Source organism: Microtus oregoni, unplaced genomic scaffold (genome assembly GCF_018167655.1).
Source record: "Microtus oregoni isolate MIOR12 unplaced genomic scaffold, Mior012 000028F_ref0000031, whole genome shotgun sequence".
In the NCBI taxonomy this organism is placed as follows: Eukaryota; Metazoa; Chordata; class Mammalia; order Rodentia; family Cricetidae; genus Microtus; species Microtus oregoni.
Window position 1 is genome coordinate 20,706,038 of NW_024543087.1, and position 21,695 is coordinate 20,727,732.

General features: G+C 45.1%; 1 protein-coding gene across 1 annotated transcript in view; it reads left to right on the top strand.

Annotated features, from left to right (window-relative positions):
* The window catches only part of LOC121464314 (inhibitor of carbonic anhydrase), a 41,834-nt gene extending 32,461 nt beyond the window's left edge, over positions 1-9,373 (top strand). The window contains exons 13-17 of the mRNA XM_041677197.1: positions 484-625; positions 6,053-6,117; positions 6,454-6,638; positions 8,229-8,415; positions 9,206-9,373. Of these exons, the coding sequence (XP_041533131.1) occupies positions 484-625; positions 6,053-6,117; positions 6,454-6,638; positions 8,229-8,415; positions 9,206-9,240 (614 nt within the window). The 3' untranslated portion in view covers positions 9,241-9,373. The remainder of the gene's footprint in view (positions 1-483; positions 626-6,052; positions 6,118-6,453; positions 6,639-8,228; positions 8,416-9,205) is intronic.
* Positions 9,374-21,695: the final 12,322 nt, after the last annotated feature.

Here is a 21,695-nt window from a genome sequence, read left to right on the forward strand (position 1 = left end):
TTAACATATGGCAATAAAATATATCTATAGCACACTGAATTTCACATCACCTCCCCTTTTCTGTCTAAATAAAAAGGAAGTTTTTAACTTTAACATAGCAAGATTACATACAACAAAAGTTATCAAACAATAATTATGGTTACAATATTTATATCTACTCTATCTTTTATCATAACTAGGGAAAACTATAATTATAACTATCTATTCTTCAATTCTATCAAAGACTCCAGAAGGATATAATTTTACGTAAGTAAACAGGAAGTCCATTGTAGGCAACTTCCAAAACTCTAGAATTGACAGAGACATCTTGCTGCCTGGAAAGTCACCCAAAGTTCTTATGTAACACTGGGGCACCCATCTTCAGCCTACAGGCCCATAGTATCTGGCAGACTTTTCCAGCTTGTGTTACGGGCAGTGTTGGGGACAAGCCCTGGGGCTTTTCCGCGATCACTGAAGAGCTGTTCTGGTTGTCCTTCTTCACAGATGAGTTCTTCAGTAGCAGCTGTGCCCCAGGGTCTAAGCCAGGCTCCAGTCTCTGTGCTCTGTGTGTTGGTGGTGACAACCCAGCCCACATGTGTGCTGCCAACAGCCGTGAGGGATACCATGGCTCCAGCGGAGCTCTCAGGTTGGTATCTGTGCTCTTTTTTCTCTTGGCCTCGCCCCATCGACCCCCTCATCCCCTTATCCTTTTCATCATTCCAGTCCCTGGGTGTCAGTTTAAAAGGAGCTGGATCTGGAGAACAGAGTTACTGCAATTCCAGTTGTTTTATGGTCTGATATTCAGCCAGGTTCTGTTGTAGGAGGCTGCTTGTTTGTTCCCCGACTGCCCAGCAGCTTAGCTCCAAAATAACAACTTCAAAAATTGTATTAATTAAATAACTGTTTGGCCCATTAGCTCTAACTTCTTATTGGCTAACTCTTACATCTTAATTTAACCCATTTCTAGCAATCTGTGTATCACCCTGAGGTTGTGATTTACCTGGTAAAGTTCTGACATCTGTCTCTGGTGGGGCTACATGACTTCTCCCTGACTCCGCCTCCTTTCTCCCAGCATTCAGTTTAGATTGCCCCTCCCCACCTAGCTCTATCCTGCCCTATCAACAGGTCAAGGCAGTTTCTTTATTCACCAATGGTATTCTCAGCATACAGAGGGGAATCCCACATCAAGGTTCTAGAGAGAGTAATCCCTTGGCCCAGCAGCCTGAGGGCACTTCAGGGACCTGGGCAGGGCAGGATTGGGGGTGCAGAATATACTTCCCCTCCTTTCTTCTGTGTGACTGTAGATGAGCCATGGGCTCTATTAGAGTTCAGCTGTCAATCACAGGAGAGACCCAGACACCTGCTTCCTACATTCAGTTGCTTGAATATCTTTAATAATAGATCTGTCTAGGCTCCTCCAACCATTTAAGAAAACGGAGACATACCAGGTGCTGTTTTAGGTAGAGGCATCTTGTCTACCCCATTCCCCAGTGGAGGAGCAGGACAGTAAGCACACAAGCAAGCAGGATTCTTCTCAACGGCACATGCAGTAGAGGGACCAGGGGAGACAATGTTAGGGAGCTTTCCATCCTTGTAACAAAATGCCTGAGACTCTCAGCTTGTAAGGAGAAAAAGTTCATTTTGTCTCATGGTCTTAGAGCTTCTAGTCCGTGACCGAGTAGAATCAGCATGGTCCAACCATTCCTTTCAAAGGCATGCCCCAGTGACCTCAGGATTTCTCACAAGGCCCCAGCTCCTCTTGGTTTCACCTCTAAAACCATCTCCTCAGAACCATGCTATTTTTAAAATTTGAGTTTAAACTTTATTTTAATTTTGATATGTGTATGCGTGTCCATATCTGTGCGTGTGTCTGTGTCTATTTCTGTGTGACTGTGTCTATGTGTCTGTGTGAATATGATCATGTATATACAGATGCCTAAAGATGCCAGCAGAGGGCATCAGAGACCCTGGAGTTGGAGCTATGGGCGATTGCCAGCTGCCCCACATGCGTGTTGGGAATTGAACTCTGGTTCTCTGGAAGAGCAGTAAGTGCTCTTAACCACTGAACCTTCTCCCCAGCTTCTGGATCCAAGCCTTGTCATGTACTTTGGAAGATGGTCAAGATCCTCACACAGTAGGGATTGATGTGGCAGTGACCAGGACCGGGGACAGCTTTAGAAAAGTACATGGAGAAGGCGTTTGAGAGCAGAGGAATTCAGCCTGAGAGAATCTGTAGCAAGAGTCATCCAGAAGTAAGCCAACAAGACTTACGAGGGCATGGGTGGCACTAACCACACCACAGTGAGGACAGCAATAGAGGTTTGCAGACTGGAGTGTGGAGAAGGAGGGCTCTGGGTTGTGACCTGCTGGGTCAGCGTCTAGTGGCCATGTCTGTTGAACCCGGTAAACCTGGCTGAGCAGGCAGACTGAGTTCTAAGCATGATGAGCCAAGCTAGATGTGTTCTGATGGCGGGGCGGGGGTGCTGGTCGAGTAAGAGCTGTGTAGGTGGCGTGTGGTGGACTAGAAAATGCTCCCGTCCCCATATATGCCAGGAGAGTACCTTGCCCTCCAAACTGTTCCCTCTCTTATCAGTCATGCACTAGTGACAACAATATCTGCTGAATGTTAAATCCAGGCCAAACTAGCTTGAAACTTTTTATATCGTAAGGTATATTGTTCTAGGTTTGACCCAACATCAATACTTTTTCAAAGAAAAATTTGATTATCTATCTGTGTGTGTGTGTGTGTGTGTGTGTGAGAGAGAGAGAGAGAGAGAGAGAGAGAGAGACAGAGACAGAGACAGAGAGAGAGACACAGAGAGAGTGACAGAGAGAGAGAGAGACAGAGAGACAGAGAGAGAGAGAGAGAGAGACTTGTGCACGATAGTGTACATGTGAAGATGAAGACAACTTGAGGTAGTTGGCTCTCTCTTTCTACTATGTGGGCTCCAGAGATCAAACTCAGATTGCCAAGTTTGGTGGCATGAGTCTTTTTTTTCCAAAATGAGACAGAACCTTACTATGCAGCTCAGACTGGCCTGAAAATTATCAGGAGCACACAGAGAACCATCTTAGCTCCAAATATCTCATTCACTATTGCCATCTCACTCCCCTAGCCTCATTCATCCTGGTACACTCCAATTCTGGGAGTACTTCCTGTTCTCACGCCCGCAGCCACATCCTGTTTTCCTATAGTCCACTCACACACATTTAATGACCAGTCATGGTCATTGTCCTTCTGCCCTCAGTGCCTGTCCCTCCTTCTGGCTAAACTATGAGATTGGTGGACTGAGGCCTCCAGCTGTCTGGCTTCCTTTACAAGCTATGAGGACCAAATTCAAAAGATGCATGCTTCTGGGTTCCTACTGCTTCCTAGGAGACAAAGCAATTAGAAGAGGAAGCCCACAAAGCCTCAGTACTGGATCAGCTTCAGGGCAGCATCTGCCAGCACCGGTACCCTCGGATGCTGTCTCCCAGTCTTCATTCCGGACACTTGTCCTCTCTTGGCAGAGACCAGTCCTGCACCCGTAGAGGCAGCCTCTCCTGCCCATCCTAAGGGCATCACCCCATCAATTCTGTTTCTCCTGCATCAGCACATTCTCTCTTCCTACGTACTGTGCCATAACCAATGAACCATCAGGGTCCCACACTTTCTTGTTTACTAGGTCATTCCCAGCAGCTTGTAAACATGCTGTTACTTTTTCCATCAAACAAAAGATGAATTCAAGCAACCATGTATTCTTCACTCTTTGCAACAACAACAACAAAAATACTTGAAGTTAAATATCCTTGCTCACTCTGTTTTCTCTCCTTTCAGTTTCTTCAGAACCCAGTTTAAGAATCTGTTCAGGGAGTGGGGAAGATGGTTCAGCTGGCAAACCACTTACCTTGGGTTTGATTCCCAGCACCCGTATGGCAGCTCACAAACTTGCATAATGCCAGTTCCTGGAGGATCTGACGCCCTCTTCTGGTCTCCATGGGCACTGCATGCATGCTGTGTACAGCGTTTTATGCAGGCAAAACACTCATACAAATAAAATAACAAAAACCAGAGAAGGCATTTAAATGGTAATGAAACAGTTCTGAATCAAAGAAAGATTAAAATTTTATGAGAACAAGTATAACTGGCAGATGCTTGTTGAGGTCACAGGTGGGGCTGGAATCAGAGTACCTGGTGAGGACCTGTGCCCCTGGGAGACCCAGCTTCCTCCAGCTAGACAGTAGAAGAGGAAACAGTTGGCAGGTCTTGCAGAGGACCACATGGAATAAGCCACCACATGATTCCTGTGTTTTCTCTGGGTAGTAGGAGGCACAGTGTATACACTCTGGGAGGAATTGGAAAGGCATAAATTAGTGGGAGGTGAGAAAAATCACAAAGTGAGTGAGTGGCGGTCTGACGATGGATGTGGTTCTCAGAGTGACCATGACTCAGACCTGGGGGTGGGGGGGGCTTGGGAAAGCAGATTTCATGTCACAATGTCCACACTCTCCCATTCACCCGTCAGGCTAGTAGGGCTCAAGTACCTGCACCAAGTTTTCAAGATGCTGATGCTCAGGTACTTGCACTGAGTTTTCAGGATGCTGATGCTCAGGTACTTGCACTGAGTTTTCAGGATGCTGATGCTCAGGTACCTGCACTGGTTTCCAGGATCTGATACTCAGGTACCTGAACTGGTTTCCAGGATCTGATGCTCAGGTACCTGAACTGGTTTCCAGGATGCTGATGCTCAGGTACCTGCACTGGGTTTCCAGGATCTGATGCTCAGGTACTTGCACTGAGTTTTCAGGATGCTGATGCTCAGGTACCTGCACTGGGTTTCCAGGATGCTGGTGCTCAGGTACCTGCATTAGGTTTCCAGGATCTGATGCTCAGGAACCTGTGCTGGGTTTCCAAGATGCTGATGCGCAGGTACCTGCACTGGTTTCCAGGATGCTGATGCTCAGGTACTTGCACTAGGTTTCCAACATGCTGGTGTGATGCTGATGAGCCTTAGCCTCTGGCTCTGAGGACCACTGATCTGGAGTAGAGATTAGAGACCAGGAGTGTACCTTTGAGATTAAAGAGCAGGCGGTCTTGCTCGGTCTGTCTTACCCTGAGGTGCCTACTGATCTAAGTCAGGTGACCATGCCCATTCAGGAATGGAATTCTGAAGGAAGACTCACGAAGAAAAGAAGTAAGGTGGGGGTTCCCATGAGTCTGAATGGCCACAACTGACCCCAGTTATAGATAGAGTCACCTGAATTCAAGAGAGAAAGAAGCCTGGGGAGGAACTGGTGATAGTGTCTCACAGTGCTGACAAATTCCTAAGAGAACATCTTCAAGGAGTTTTGGCCCATGGTTTCCATCCATGGTCACCTTCTTCCACTGAACAGGCCTGAAGTGACACAGAGCATCATGATGGAAGAGTGGAGGGAACAAATGGCTCCCTCAGAATGGCCAGGAGGAAGCTAGTGTGGGATAAGATGGGAGAGACAAGATACGCCCTTCAAAGGCGTGACCCCCAACCTCCTAAAGTTCCTACCAACTGACACCAATTAAGGACTCAGCCTTCACCACACAAGCCTGGGGGTAACATTTCATATTCAAACCCTAACAGTGTCCCTGATAATCACTAGACATTTCCATCAAGCTGATACCACAGAATTCATTTCCTGACATTTTTTTGTACATGGGTGCACATTTCCCCGTGGGATTAAGGATCAGTCCTGTCTGGAGATGAATGTCACTGTTATCAGTTGAGTGGCACATGAGTGCAATATGACTCCTCCGCAGCTACGGTTCCACACTGATTGTAGCTTCTTGTGGTGCTGTATCTCCCTACATGTCTCTGTTAATGGGAGAACACAGTGGTGAGAATTTAAACCAAGGACCTGAATGGTGGTTTTTACAAATGCAAGTCGTTGAGCAGTTCTATCTTCCCATTGCTTTTGTCATCTGCCACCCAAGGGCCCTGCAGTGGCTAGAGTTGCTTGTGTGGGAGTTGGGGAACGTGGGGAAGGAGTGTGACCCCCCCTTGGCAGCTCCCTTTCATTTCTGTTGATCCTCTTTGCTGACCTGGCCCTTGTTGTGCAGGTGTCTGGTTGAGAAGGGGGACGTGGCCTTCATGAAGCACCCCACAGTTCTACAGAACACTGATGGTAGGTGCCCGCACTGGGCTTTCCTTCTGTGGAGTCTTCCTGGTAGGGTGGCTCCCCAAGACACAACTGGGGAAGTTTAATAGCTAAACCTAGCAGGCCCCAGTGAATGGGTCCTAGCATTTTAAATTAATCTCGCGTTTTAACTTTCTTCCAATCTGTTCAGGCTTGGTGAGGCTAATTATCACCCTGGCCTTGACCACAGATGAAAACACACACAAAGCCATGGGCTGTGTGAGCATATCTGACTCGCTGATGGACAGACATTCTTTTGATCTTCCAGATCAAAGTTCTGGACCAAAGCTGTAAGCTGTGACTGACCCATCTTTTTCTCCCTAGGGAAGAACCCTGAGTCTTGGCCTAAGGGCCTGAAACAGGAAGACTTTGAGCTGCTGTGTCTTGATGGCACCAGGAAGCCTGTGACCGAGGCTCAGAGCTGCCACCTAGCCATAGTGCCAAACCATGCTGTGTTCTCCAGGAAAGATAAGGTCGACTTTGCTCGCAGAATACTCTTCAACCAACAGGTATGGGCACCGGTGCCTACTTCCTATGACTCAGTGCTAGGTCCCAGAGCTGTGCTGACACCATGCACCCATACCCAGCCCAACTCACACTCTTTCTCCATGAGGAGAGAGCCCTGGGCCTCCTCGTCCTGCCTCTGGTTGTATCCGATGCTCACTTATTCTCTAGCTCTCTAAGGAGCTAAGAGAGCAGCCTGGGATTCATTGCCCTTAGTAAACACGCAGAATCTCATAGTCCCCTTCAATTTTCCATGAGATTCAATCCCTTCTCTCTTCGGGTGTAATAAGGGAGCCATTGGCTCACTGACTGAGTTAAGCATAGGTAGAGCAAAGCAGTGGCTTCTCTAGCTAACTTGTGGGTCAATCTGAATTTGTCTCCATAACCGGGATAAGCTGGGCATCGTCTGAAGTTAAAGAGCCAAACATCTAGACACTTTCTGACCTTACTGGGAGCTGACAGGATCTGATCTTTTGGAGTAGGAGATACCTAACCTAAGCAGTCTAAAGAAAAACCTATAGTTTCCTCTGCCTGTTGAGGAGATACTACATTCTTGGAGGTTCCCCAAAGGAGAAATCCACGTTTTATCACATATCCCCCCTTCATATCCTTGTTAAAGGATAGTGGCCCGGTACCCCAGTTTGCTTCTCTTTGCTGGGCTAAGACCACACTAAAAGCAACTTTGGCACAGAAAGGGTTTATTTGGCTTACGGGTTATAGTCCATCACTGAGGAAGCCATGTAGGAGCTGGAGGCAAGAACTGAAGTGGAGACCATGGAGGAACACTACTTACTATCTTGTTTCAGGCTCACATTCAGCTAGCTTTCCTGTATTGTCCAAACCTACCTGCTGAGAAATGGTACCACTTGCAGTTAACTGGGCCTTCCTATATCAACTATCAAAAGAAAAAAAAAAGCCCCATCGATGTGCCTATGGTCAATCTGACAGAGGCTTTGGTTAACTGAGAAACCTTCTGCCTAGCCGTGTCAGATTGATAACCAAAATTAACCCTCACACCCAGGAAAAACACTAAGGTAAGTATCTTGACTGTGGAATCTGCAGGGGAAAGTCTCCCAGAAGACAAGCTGCCATGTTAGCTACAAGGAAGGTAAACTAAGGCAGGCAGGTAGGATGGAAATATGGAACTGGCTGAACTCCAGAGAACAGAAGGGGCAAAGCGGCAAGAGTCCATCTCAGGCAGTGGATGGACCTGGGAGGGCGATCCAGACATCTGGGGGAGCACCTGGCACAGACTAGCTAAGTAGTGATGTATGGCCAGCTTTCTAATTACATGCCTTTACATACATCATTGCACAGGTGATATTTCTGTCTCCATTCACAAATGAGCAGACTGAGGTTGACTCAGCTTAGCGAAGAATTCCCCTAAGTTCGCATAGCAAGGCAGAGATGAGGCCAGGATGCCAACCCACAGACCATGCTTTCTGTTAACTACAGTATTTCTTAAACTGTTGTTGTGTCCTGGGGTTCTCCAAGGGCGGGAGCTGAACAGTGCCAAAGCCTTTGGTCTACTAGACAGAGTTGACACCTCTCTGTTTTCTGGCACCCTCGGTCACTGTCTGTCTGTCTCAATTCAGGAGCTCTTTGGAAGAAATGGATTTGAAAAAATGATGTTCCAGATGTTTGACTCCTCAGCTAAGGACCTGCTGTTCAGTGATGACACGGAATGCTTATCTAACCTTCAGAACAAGACAACGTACGAAACATACCTAGGACCACAGTACCTTACCCTGATGGACAACTTTAGACAGTGCCTGTCCTCTGGTAAGTAGAATGGACCACCAAGCAGAAATAACACAAGAATCAAAGTCAGTATGTTTATATCAAGAACTCAGATGTGTCAAGTTCTCAGCTGGCACGAACAAGGGCGTGGAGAAGTAGAAACTTTCTCCTGGCCTTGCAGAAGGATTCCATTACCATTGTGTCAATTCAGCTAGACAAGAGTGAAAGGCACAGTCTATGAAATGCTAAATTGTCTGAAGGAGGCGAGAAGTGTTCCAGAACTTGAGAGCATTTGGTAACGAAGGTCTTCTCATGTGTGTTTGCACTATTGCTGTCAACTGGGGGCTTGGGAAAAGACACAAACTGTATATACCACGGGACTGACGGAAGGACTGATGATAGACTGATTTCTGAATGTTTTATATTAAATGCACAAAATTAATAAAAACAAATACAGCATGGTTAGCACTAAAGGAGTCTTGGTATACATATTTTAGATGGAATAGCTGTCTAAAAAGAAAGAAACTGGGAAAATAAAATTAAAACTGAGAGAATAGAATTATTGGGCATAAGCCTGAATTTTTGTATCATTATATTGTGTGCTAGAGATACTGAAAGTGGGAAGAAAGAGCAGTACAGAGAGTGTCTGTGAGGATCTTAAATCATCTCAGTTAACCATGACTTACTTTTATGTAAGTGGGACAGAAGAGTTCCCGACATGTTTTCAAGAACTTTGCTCTTAAGAACACAGGACACTGGAGCAGAGAGGAGTGTGGGAATGATGGGGAATGATGGGGAATGATGCTCTTTTCTCTTCTGTTTCACTTCACAGAACTGCTCGATGCCTGCACGTTCCACAGACATTAACCCCATTCAGCTGGGGTCTCACCGGATCAGGGGTCCTGATGGTTTTTCTCCATGTGGATGCGTGCTGACATCTTTATAACTCGATATCATAATTGGAGCGAAAGGAATTCAAACGAATAAAAATATCTTCCCAGAAAACTTCATTGAATGTTCTTAGATTTGGGACAAATAAGACTTTTTAGATTAAATTTGAGCCTCTAAGTTTAGTAGCTACTAAAATTTCTATCTTACAAGCTAGTGAGATGGCTCAGGGGGCAAAGGCAGCGACCTGAGTTTGAGCTCTGGGACCTGCACAGTGGAAGGAAATAGTAGACTCCAACAAGTTGTCCTCTGACCTCCACACGGACATAATGGCACGAGTGTGCCACCGTGCACCAACACACACAAATAAAGGAGTGTTAAAAATACACCTTTGGGGCGATGACCAGTGGGTTCGCGTTTACTTTGGAAACACGAGAACTTGAGTTTGGATCCCCAACATCCACGTGAAAGCTGATTGTGGCTTCGTGTGTCTGTAATCTTGACACTGCAAAGAGATAGGTGGAACCCAGGGCTTGTGGTCACCTGGTCTAGCTGAAACAGTGACATTCAGGTTCCTCAAGAGATCCTGTCTCAAAAAATTAAAGGGAAGAGTGACAGAAAAAGACACCTGGTGTCAAACTATAACCTCCGCATGTTCATACATGGGACTGTGCTTACGTATAACATGCACGCACATGCACACACACACACACAGGGGGGAATTTTAAAAATAATATACTTTTAAAAGAGCTCAACCTAACTAATTTGACTTATCTCCTCATACTCTGATTCTTTTACACAAGAGACAAATCATTCAGTTATAATTTGAACAACAAATCTGTCTGAATACCATCCAATCAGTGACGATAAGATCACACACACACACACACACACACACACACACACACACACAAAACCATATCAGTGTGTTCAGCAGAGACAGCTTACATAATAACAAGAAAGGACAAGGAATGATCTTGTGTATTTTTAAAATGCGGTTTGGGGCTTTGGGAGAACCTCAGCTTGGATCCCCAGCACTCATGTAAAGGGCTAGGTAGAGTGTCTGGGAAAACAAAAACAGGATCATCCCCGGGGTTCCCTGGGTGACCAGGCTAGCTGAATGGGTGAGCTTCAGGTTCAGTGAGAGACCCTGTCTCAAAAAGTAAAGCAGAGAGCAATAGAAGCCAACACTAGACTTTGACCTCCGGTCTCCACACGCATGTGTATATAAGGCACATGCACCCCCGTATTCATACATAAAATATTATCTTTTGACATTTTAAATTAATGCCAAAGGCGATCAAAATCTTAGTTACTGTTTCCTGAAAAATATTAAAATTATGGCAAACATTGTACCTGACTGCTTGTTCATTCAACTTTCTAAAAAGTGTGATGCACCAGACACTTGCTTCTTTTCAGTTCTTATCAGAAATGTCACCATCTCTAGTTATTTCTACAACGCCAGCTTGTGACAGCCTCTTAGCAAGTGTGGAATTGGAGCTAAGATTATATGTCACTAAAAGTCAGATTTCTACAAGTGAGTGAAGGAGTGGTCGGAGCAGGAAGCACCCGCTTCACAAACTACTGAAGAGCAGGAAAAGAATGCATGAAACAGCTCTTTGTGGTTGAACAATAACAGCAGGGAATTTGGAACCATGGAGGAAGGGAAACAAGAGCTGGGATGATGATGACCCGGCCTTCTGCCAGTCTGAAGTTTCCAGAAACAGAGATAGAAATCTGAGTCAATGTGATTGGCATCAAGTGCCAAACAGGATGGAACTTTGCAGGGGAACTGTTCGTGGCCCACACTACAGTGTCCTTGATGAACCTGCACCAGTATAGACTGAAATTAAAACCCAACACAGTACAGGGGACTCACAACACATGTCACTGTAGCCCTGGGCAATCCAGCCTCTCTTCCAGCCTCGGTAGGCATCTGCACATACATGTGCTCACATACTTCACACACACACACACACACACACACACACAAATACATACACATACAGCAACATAAACACACACACAGACATACATTCACACAAGACTAAAGGCAAAAGTCTACTGATAACAACTGTTTTGTTCAAAGACAGATTATTATTATTATCATTATTATTTCAGATAAGTTGATAAAGTTCATCAAACTGTTCTGTTATGTTCCTAGTGTTTGTAGACTGTGTAGTGATGCCCTGGCTTCCATTCTTGACACGAGGGATGTATTTCTCTCTTTGATCACTCTAGCTAAAGCTGTGTGGATTTTACTCTGCATTGCCAGGAACAGACATTTGGTTTTATTAATTGTCACAATTCTTTCTCTATGTTCTATCTGATTTTTCATTGTGGCCCTTATGTTTTGCTTTCTGTGTACTTTTCATTTAATCTTCATTTTTGATTCTTTAAATTTATGATTTGTGCATATTAGTTATATGGAATAGAAGTTTTATGGTAATATTTTCACACATATATAATAAACTTGGGTTTTATCTATCCGCCTGCCACCCTCATTTACCTTTCTCCTCTTCTTCTCCATCCTTCCGTTTCTCTGATAAGTCCCTTCTGATTTTGTATTATTTTATTTTTGATAGATTCTACACTTGAGAGAAAACATGCAGTATTTATCATTCTGGGCCTTGTTTATCACATTTTGCATCATGCTTTGCAGTTCCTCCAACTTTCCCACAAGTATTATGTATTATGATTTCCTTTTTCTATGAAAACTCACTTTGTGTGTGAGAATGCATGTGCCCACATGTGCAGTGTGTGTGTTTATGTTTGCATGTCCATCCTTTATTTTCCTTATTCATCTGTTTTCTGGACATCTAGGCTAGCCCTTGACTTGGTCATTGTGGATCGTGCATAGATAACCAGATGTACAAGTGTCTCTGTGCACTAACTTAGATTCCCTTGGGTATATAAACAGGAGTGGTATAGCTGAAGCATATGGTACTTCTGATCTTAGTTTTGCATAATGGCTGGAACAAATGACTCCCCTGTCAATGATGTATAAAGAATTCTACCCACTCCCAACTCAGCTCTCTTCCCCTATCTTAAACTATCTTTTCCCCTGTCATAGTCTCTTTTCTTGTTTTATAACCTACATAGCTCCCATGAGTAAATAAATGCACACACACATGTTCAAATACAGACAGTAGCTTTAAGAAATGTGTTGCTGGTGGGAATGCAAACTTGTGCAACCACTCTGGAAAGCAGTGTTTCGGTTTCTCAGGAAATTCGGGATCAACCTACCCCTGGATCCAGCAATACCACTCTTGGGACTATACCCAAGAGAGGCCCTATCATACAACAAAAGTATATGCTCAACTATGTTCATGGCAGCATTGTTTGTAATAGCCAGAACCTGGAAACAACCTAGATGTCCTTCAACGGAAGAATGGATGAAGAAAGTATGGAATATATGCATATTAGAGTATTACTCAGCAGTAAAAAACAAGGACTTCTTGAATTTTGTATACAAATGGATGGAAATAGAAAACACTATCCTGAGTGAGGTAAGCCAGACCCAAAAAGAGGAACATGGGATGTACTCACTCATATTTGGTTTCTAGCCATAAATAAAGGACATTGAGCTTATAATTCACGTTCCTAGAGAAGCTAAATAAGAAGGTGAATCCAAAGACAAACACATAGGCATCCTCCTGAATATTAACCTTCATCAGGCAATGAAAGGAGACAGAGACAGAGACCCACATGGGAGCACCGGACAGAAATCTCAAGGTCCAAATCAGGAGCAGAAGGAGACTGAGCACGAGCAAGGAACTCAGGACCACGAGGGGTGCAGCCACACACTGAGACAATGGGGATGTTCTATCGGGAACTCACCAAGGCCAGCTGGCCTAGGTCTGAAAAAGCATGGGATAAATCCGGACTAGCTGAACATAGCGGACAATGAGGAATACTGAGAACTCAAGAACAATCTCAGTTGGTTTTTGATCCTACTGCACGTACTGGCTTTGGGGGAGCCTAGGCAGTGTGGCTGCTCACCTTACGAGACCTGAATAGAGGTGGGCGGTCCTTGGGCTTCCCACAGGTCAGGGAACCCTGATTGCTCTTCAAGCAGATGAGGGAGGGGGGCTTGATCGGGGGAGGGGGAGGGAAATGGGAAGCGGTTGCGGGGAGGAGGCAGAAATCCTTAATAAATAAATAAATTTAAAAAAAAAAGAAGTGTGTATGTGTGTTTTGCCAGCATGTATGTCTATGTACCACTTGCATGGGACCTGTGGATACCAGAAGAAGGCATTAGATCCCCTGGGAGTGGAGTTACAGATGGTTGTGAGCCACCATGTGGTTGCTGGGAATCGAACCTGGGTCCCCTGGAATAGCACCCCGTGTTCTTAACTGCTGGGGAGTCATTTCTCCAGTCAATCTCTAGGACTGTTTTGTATTCAAATTCATTTCCATCTTCTTGATTCAAAGCTGGTAGTTTTAACTTCATACATTATAGTGAAGATTCTGGGACCAGAAATTCACAAAATGGAGCTACAGTTTTGAGAAGCTACAGTCAAAGCCATGTCTAGTCTAGAGAGTTGGAAGGAAATGGTGGCTCCAAGACAAAGTCCTCCAAGTGTTTCCCCAGCTGCAGAGCTCCAGTCCGCGGGTCTTTATCTAGCCAGTTAGCTGCGAGATTTTCTTCTTCAACTCATTCTACTTTCAGAGCTGATGTATCCGTGGAATGCTATGGGGTCCTCCCTTCCCCAGCCCGGAATTCAGTCTCCAGAGAGGCAGCAGGAAAGTTTTGGGTTATGCTGGCTAGTTTTATGTCAACTTGACACAAGCTAGTCATTTGGAAAAGGGAACCTAAGTTGGGGAAATCAGCTTGTGCACAAACCTGTGGTACTTTTTCTTGACTTACGGTTGATGTGGGAGGCCCAGCTCATGGTTAGGGGTGCCACCTTTGGGCAGGTGGTCCTGGGTTCTGTAAGAAAGCAGGGTGAGCTAGCCATGAGGAGCAAGCCAATAAGCCCCACTCTTCCATGGGCTTTGCTCCAGTTCCTGCCTCCATGCTGATGCCTTGAGTTCCTAGCCTGACCTCCTTTGATGATGGTCTGTGATGTAGAAGGGAAAGTGAAGTAAACCCTTCTCTTCCCAAGTTGCTTTTAGTCATAGTGTCTTATCACAGCCATAGAAACCCTAACTCCGACAGGTTCAGGTAGTTTCTGGGGCAGAGGACTTATTCCTTCGCGGTCCTGTGCCATCTCCCTGAAGACTGTCCCAGAGGAAGCCACAGACACACCAATCCTTTATGCCATGTTCTTTATGCTTATGTTCTGGAAGATTCTTTTTCAGAGTTTCCCCAGCTACAAAATCTCCAGGTTGTTCGCCAAAGCTTTAGACACCATTGACTCTAATGACCTTCAATTTCTGTTACCATTCGCTCCACCAGGAAATGCAGCCTTGCAGTCCTACACGACGCAGAGCTGGGATAAGATCTTGAGACTTTGGTCCAATTGGTGCTTTTTCCTGGCACTGGGAACTGCAGTCAAGGGTCTTCACCCCCTCCCAATCTCAGGATCTTGGCAAAAATAAACAGAGATTTTTGCACATCGAGGTCCTAATGGGTCCTACTGAGGATTACTAAAATCTAAAGACTCTTGCCTCAGTCACACACACAGACACACAGACACACACAGACACACACAGACACACAGACACAGACACACACAGACACACAGACACACAGACACACACAGACACACACAGACACACAGACACAGACACACACAGACACACAGACACAGACACACACAGACACACAGACACACACAGACACACAGACACAGACACACACAGACACACAGACACACACACACACACACACACACACACCTTTGTCTACAGCTTCTGCACGTTAATAGTCCCAGTTCAGAGACTCTTCTGAGACTTCTCCCTTCTTTCGTCCTGGAAGAGAAGAGTGGAAACGGAGGCTTGTTAATTTATCTTAGGTAGCTGCTAACCTGCGAGACTGGTAAGTTTTACTAAATTATGCATACAGAGAAGTTATGTAGTGTACAAAAGGATGTATCCATGAGTCTCATTCCTGACAACCAAAAAGATCAGGACATCCAATTGTAGGAACCAACGGCTAAGCACCAATGGCTTGTAAGTCTGTGGATTTGTATAGATAGGTCAGAGGCTTAATTCGGACATGCTGAGAAAGAAATTGGACTTCGGTCCTTTCTTTCCGTGGAGAGTAGGGACATTAAACAAGGCGTAGACCTTGGGAACAACAGAGAGATCAGTGCTGTGTTTGGTTTGGCCCTGGAAACACTGGACTCTGTTCAGGTCAGCTGGCTACCTGTCTGTAGGTCCACCTGAAAGCCCTGAGTCTTAACTTCTCTTGATGAAAAAACAATGAGAATTAAATTCTGAAATAAACCTGGGGGAAAACATGAATGGTACTTTCCAGGAACAAGACAAAGGGGACAGCTCAGGACATCAGCCCAGTGTCTAGGTTCCAGTGTCCTTGCCCTACTGGGCAGCAGACCAGCTATATCCACTGCCTGGCCCATGAGGTTTTTTTTTTTAATCTGTGAATTGAGGTTGTTATTCTGGGTGCTCTCTCATCCTGTGTCTTGCTGAGGGGCCCAGTAATAATGGAAGGACTCATGATTGCTACACGTCAGACAGAGCCTGCATCTCAGTAGCAAGGTCAGTAGTTGTCATAACAACGAGGAAGATATTTGCATTTCTATTGCTAATGAGATAATGGAGCTTAAGATTCAAAAGTCTGCCTGTTTTTAGATGCCTTGTTTGTGGCCTAAATTTGAGGTAGATTCTGTACATGTTCACTGCTCCATGGGTGGCCCATGAGAGGACCCAGTCCAGGTCAGGTGTATGGGTGGAACTCATGGGTGGTTTGTATGCAGAAAAGCAAACAAACCCCAACAAAATCTGTTTGATTTCTTCCAGCGTGCACTGTCTAGCAGCTAGTGATCATCTCCTTTGAAGGAATCCCTGAGAAAAAACGGGACCTGAGAGCTGGGTCCATAGGAGGCTGAAGCAGGTGGGTGGTTGTGAGTTTGAGGCCAGCCTGGTCTACAAAGTAAGGTCCAAGCCAGCTGGGGAGACACACTGAGACCCTGTCCCCACAAAGCAAAACAAACAGCAACAAAAACAATAAAAATAACCACTACCAACCAAATGGTACCCAAGGAGTGAGGCTCAGAGGATTGTGCCCACAGGACTTACCGGGGCTGTACATATTGGACAGAGTGTATACAAAAATAAGATCAGCAATGTCTCAGCGCTGTATTAGGTCAATTACTCATTTATATCCTGGGATCGGACCCTGCAGTCTCTGCAGTTACCTGTGCTCACATGTATACCCTCTGCACCCTGCCACATAAGTGAAAATAAAAATAAAATGTGGGGCGGGAGAGATGGCTCAGTGGTTAAGATTCCGGAAGACCTGAGTTCGATTCCTAGCACTCACACCAGACAGCTTGCTAATTTAGACCCTATAACTCTATTAAATAGACCAAAGGGAGGAAAAAAGCAACCACACACATAAAACAGGGTCTCATATATTCCAGGCTAGCCTCAAACTTATTATACAGCTAAGGCTGGCTTTGAATTCCTGATCATCCTGTCTCTCCTTCCCAAGTGCTAGGATTACATGCGTGCACACTGAGGTGTCTGTGTTTCTGCATGCACATATGTGTGTCAGAGGTCAATGTTGGTTGTTTCCATAAATCACTCTCCACCTTATATTTTTAAGAAGGAGTCTCTCACTGGACTTGTAGTTCACCAATTCAGCTAGGCTGGCTGGCCAGTGAGGTCCAGCAATCCTTCTGTCTCTGCTTCCCCAGTGCTGGGAGTACAGGTGTGAACGGGGATTAAAGGTGTGAGTTGTGATTAAAGGTGTGATCTGGGGTTATTGGTGTGTGTTGGGATTACAGGTGTGAGCTGTTGCACAATTTAGTGACATTACCAGTCCTCCCTGTTGGATGAGAAACGGATGTATGAGGAGCTTCAGGGACTTGCTTAGTTCACTAATCTATAGGTCTTCACTTGTAGAAGTGAATGATCAAGAGCTCTGGCCTTAGTGGTGTGACTAAGGAGAGGGAGAACCCGATGGGACCGTCTCTTGTCCCTGTCTGGTATTTCCCTCTGGGACCTCCTCCCATGTTTGAATAGGCCCCTTCTACTGGGGTCGCATTGTGAAGGCTTTCTACAAATTAGGATCTGGGACCGACTTTACTCCTCTATTTGAGGTTGGTTCTCCCTGTGTTAGAAATTCCAGGCTCCTTGCCGTCTCATCTTCTGGCCCACTTCACGGTTCTCAGGATCTCCTGCCTTTCTCTCCAGGCTGAAGTTCCCTGCTTTGTCCCCCAGGAGAGGGATCCCTGGAATCAGGGACTGAAGCAGTTTCTGTGACAGATGTCACCTGTTTTGCATCTCCTCCCTGAGTCTGTCCACGCAGTGGGACATTAACCCGTGGCCCTGAACTCTAATCTCATCTGTACAGTCCTGGAAAAGGTGTCCAGCAAACAGCCCTCCAGAGCAGGCCAGCATTCCTGCAGACCCGCCTCTGGTCAGGGACTTGTGTTCCTTGACACACGAGACCTCACGAAGTCCACTCAGTTCAGGCTGGGTTGAACTGAACGTTGTACTGAATGAGTAAAGGCATTTTCTTAGCAGGTCCTCACTCGTAGAGAGGTCTCAGACTTTCACAAACAGCCCTGGCCCCTCCCAGCTCACCACAGCAGGCTGAAGGAGTATGTGAAAAGGGCCTGGAGCTTTGCTCCATTGCAAGGTCCTCAGAGCCTCTGTTCGGATCTTCATTCTGAAACATAGTCTCTGTTCTTCACAGTCCTCTGTGTACTGTGAAGAAAATGATGCGTCTTCCCCTTCCTCTCCCCTTCTTTCTCTAGTTTTTTTTTTTTACTGGAAGTGAACAAACAACAACAAAAATAACAAAATAGATTCATTCTCTCCTCTCCTCTCTCTGAGCGGCTGGGGCTGAAGAGCATGAGAGTCTGCAGAGGCATTTGGAAGCTAAGGATACTGAGGATGAGCAGAAGCAACAAGGAAGGAGGTTGAGATGGGGAGAACGGGAGGACCAGTTCTCACTGATAGAAAGGGGAGGGAAACAACTAGAATGTGGGTGATGGTTCAATCGTGTTGAGCTCTCACTGCACTGAAGGAGAGAAGAAAACTAGAATATATGTAGAATATATGCTAACTATATAATATATGTTAAACTGGGACCAGTCAGTCAGTGTGAACTCAGGGTCATCAGAGAGGAAGACAGAGAAAGCACATACACACAGAGGGGATGCAAAATGGGTACAGACATGTGTGCGTGCAAGCACATGTACACACAAACACATACATACATATCCATGTGCATCCTGGCTCTGTGTGCAGAAGAGTCTTGGTGTTAATGACATGGCAACAGCTGATGCACAGAATGCCCTTCCAAACACGGTTCCACACTACAAAGCCACGACCGTGGAGTTTTTATTTCCAGAAACACAAACCCCAGAGATGGCACAGAGAAAACAGAAGGTAGATTTGAATGATGGGTCTTTTTAGAGTGCACAGCTGCTGTAGGCATTAGAAGAGATAACAAGGGCTGGTGAAAGGCTTGCTGAGTGAAGGAACTTGCCACTCGACCTGACGACCTGAGCTCAGCCCAGGAATTCTCCACACATGTGCCATGGTGCTCACAAAAATACACATGCAGGCCCAAAATTAATAACTAAGTATAAGCAAAACAAATGTCGGTTGAAAATTAAATAAAGTGTATAGCAACATTCTGGGTTATAGCCTACTATATAAAATAGGAATCCATGAGTCCTCGCTGATCTAAATGACAGAAGGATAAATATGTGAAGAAGGGGAGGATTTTCCTTACTTTAGGCTGCTAATCAATAAATCTTGAGGGGAGGAGAGGACCAGAGAGTCAACACTTGGTAACCAGTGCAATACCAATTCATGCTGGCAAGAATCACTAATGGGGGCTGGAGAGATGGAGCAGTTAAGAGCACTGGCTGTTCTTCCAGAAGACCCAGGTTCAAATCCCAGCACCCACATGGCAGCTCACAACTGTCTGTAACTCCAATTTCAGGGGATCTGATGCCTTCACACTAATGCACATAAAATAAAGTTAAAATTATAAATTAAAAAAAGAATCACTAATGAATGGTGAGACCCAAGGGCAAAAGTCTTAGAGGGAGAAAAACAAAGCACGAAATACTCTCAAAGTATCTCTTTGCAGACTTGTTACGAATAGAAAATCGGGAAACCAGGGAGCTCCAGTGGTAACACCTACCAGACACCATTACCAGCAAACAGTTAACAGCCCAGCAAGGTGACAATCACCATAGTAGTCTGCACCATGCGATACAATGTCACCTCTTTGAGGTCACTGCCAACATCAGAAAATCAAAGTCTCCTGATGAGGTAATCCCAGAAAAACCCAAGTCAAGGGACTTTCCCCAAAATAGCTGTCAAATACAAAAGATTACACTAAATCCCATCACCGTGACACAGATCAGCCAAATCCAGAACACTGGAAATTCCACAGGACAAAGATCCAGTTTCTTTGACAAGTAAACAGCATAAAATGTAGGCAATCATCTTAGAGCAAAAGTCTCAGGAAATAATAGACCCCATATAGCATGTGGATCTCAGCAGACCCCATGTAACATAACATGTGGATCTCAGCAGACCCCATGTAACATAACATGTGGGTCTCAGCAGACCCCATGTAACATAACATGTGGGTCTCAGCAGACCCCATGTAACATAACATGTGGATCTCAGCAGACCCCATGTAACATAACATGTGGATCTCAGCAGACCCCATGTAGCACGGAAATCTCAGCAGACACCATGTAGCATGGAAATCTCAGCAGACCCCACGTAGCATGGGGATCTCAATAGGCCCCACGTAGCATGGGGATCTCAATAGGCCCCACGTAGCATGGGGATCTCAGCAGACCCCACGTAGCATGGGGATCTCAATAGACCCCACGTAGCATGGGGATCTCAATAGACCCCACGTAGCATGGGGATCTCAATAGACCCCACGTAGCATGGGGATCTCAATAGGCCCCCATAGCATGGAGATCTCAATTAGGATCTACTGTGAGCACCTAGCTTAATTTTCTTGTAGATCCACATAGGAATTTGTATACTGATGAGTAGTAAGGGGCTGATGGCAGCTCAGCAGCTGAGAGATCTTCCTTTCGTGTCAGACAGCCTGAGTCCCGCAAAGCCTGTAGTAGGAGGAGAGAAACACCTCTAAAACTTGTCCTCTGACCTCCATGCTTGCAAGCAAGTGTGTGTATACACATACAAACACAAATAACAAATAATAAATAAAGTTATTTTCTTTTTTTTTTTTTTGGTTTTTCGAGACAGGGTTTCTCTGTGGTTTTTAGTTATTTTCGATATTAGTAAATAGATTAGGCAATACAGAATAATAATTGATTTCTGCAGATGTATCAGTATTGTTATGTAAAAATTCCTATGTGTTAAAGATAGATTGCACACTGGGGGAACTATGATAATTGTCACTTCAGAAAAAGGGGAGGGAGGGAGGGAAAGAAGGAGAGAGAGAGGGAGGGTGGGACAGGTGAAATTAAATCGACAGAATACTGAGCTTTGTTGAAACTGGGGATTGTCTGTGGGCGCTTACTATGTTGTTAATTGCTTTTGTGTCTGTTTGAAAGCTCTCATATGAAGGAGGAGAGAAGTATCTGAAAGGGACTTTAGAGCACAGAAGTAAAATCAAAAGTTTATTCCACTTCTTAGTATAAAACATTGGGGGTGAGACTAGTGCTTATCTGTTGTGGCGATGTGTGGGCACACCCCCCTGAGATTGTGACTGAATGAACCCCACAATAACAATAGATACGATAACATGGATGAGGGAAAGCCCACAAGACCTCAACCTCATACAAAGAGCTACAGGCTGCTAAGGAATGCTGAGAGCAGGAGAAATGGTCTTCCCCAGGGAAGAGCACAGCAATTGGTTATCAACTGCCAAATACTCTGGCAACATACATGCAAGTAATATACAGACTGAGCAGGCTGCATCCATGTGTTTAGGGATATACGTGAATAAACATATATGTTGTGTAACAATAATTAATGGAAAAAGAGGACATGAATTTGAAAGAGAGCAAGGAAGGGTGCACTGGAAGGTTTGGGGGGAGGAAAGGGAAGGGAGAAATGATGTAGTTAGAATCTCAAAAAGTATACATTTTTTTTTATAGAAAGAACGTGATTGATTGTGTTATTTCTTTTAGTGCCATTAGTCCAAGATCATTCTAAAAACACATTTATGTAATTATATGCACAATCTACACCAACTTAATGATCCTACTATTTATCTTGGTGCAGGGTTGGGCAAGAAGGTCAGAAAAATTAAACGCAATCTATTCTTAGCTTTTGTGCCTTGCCTT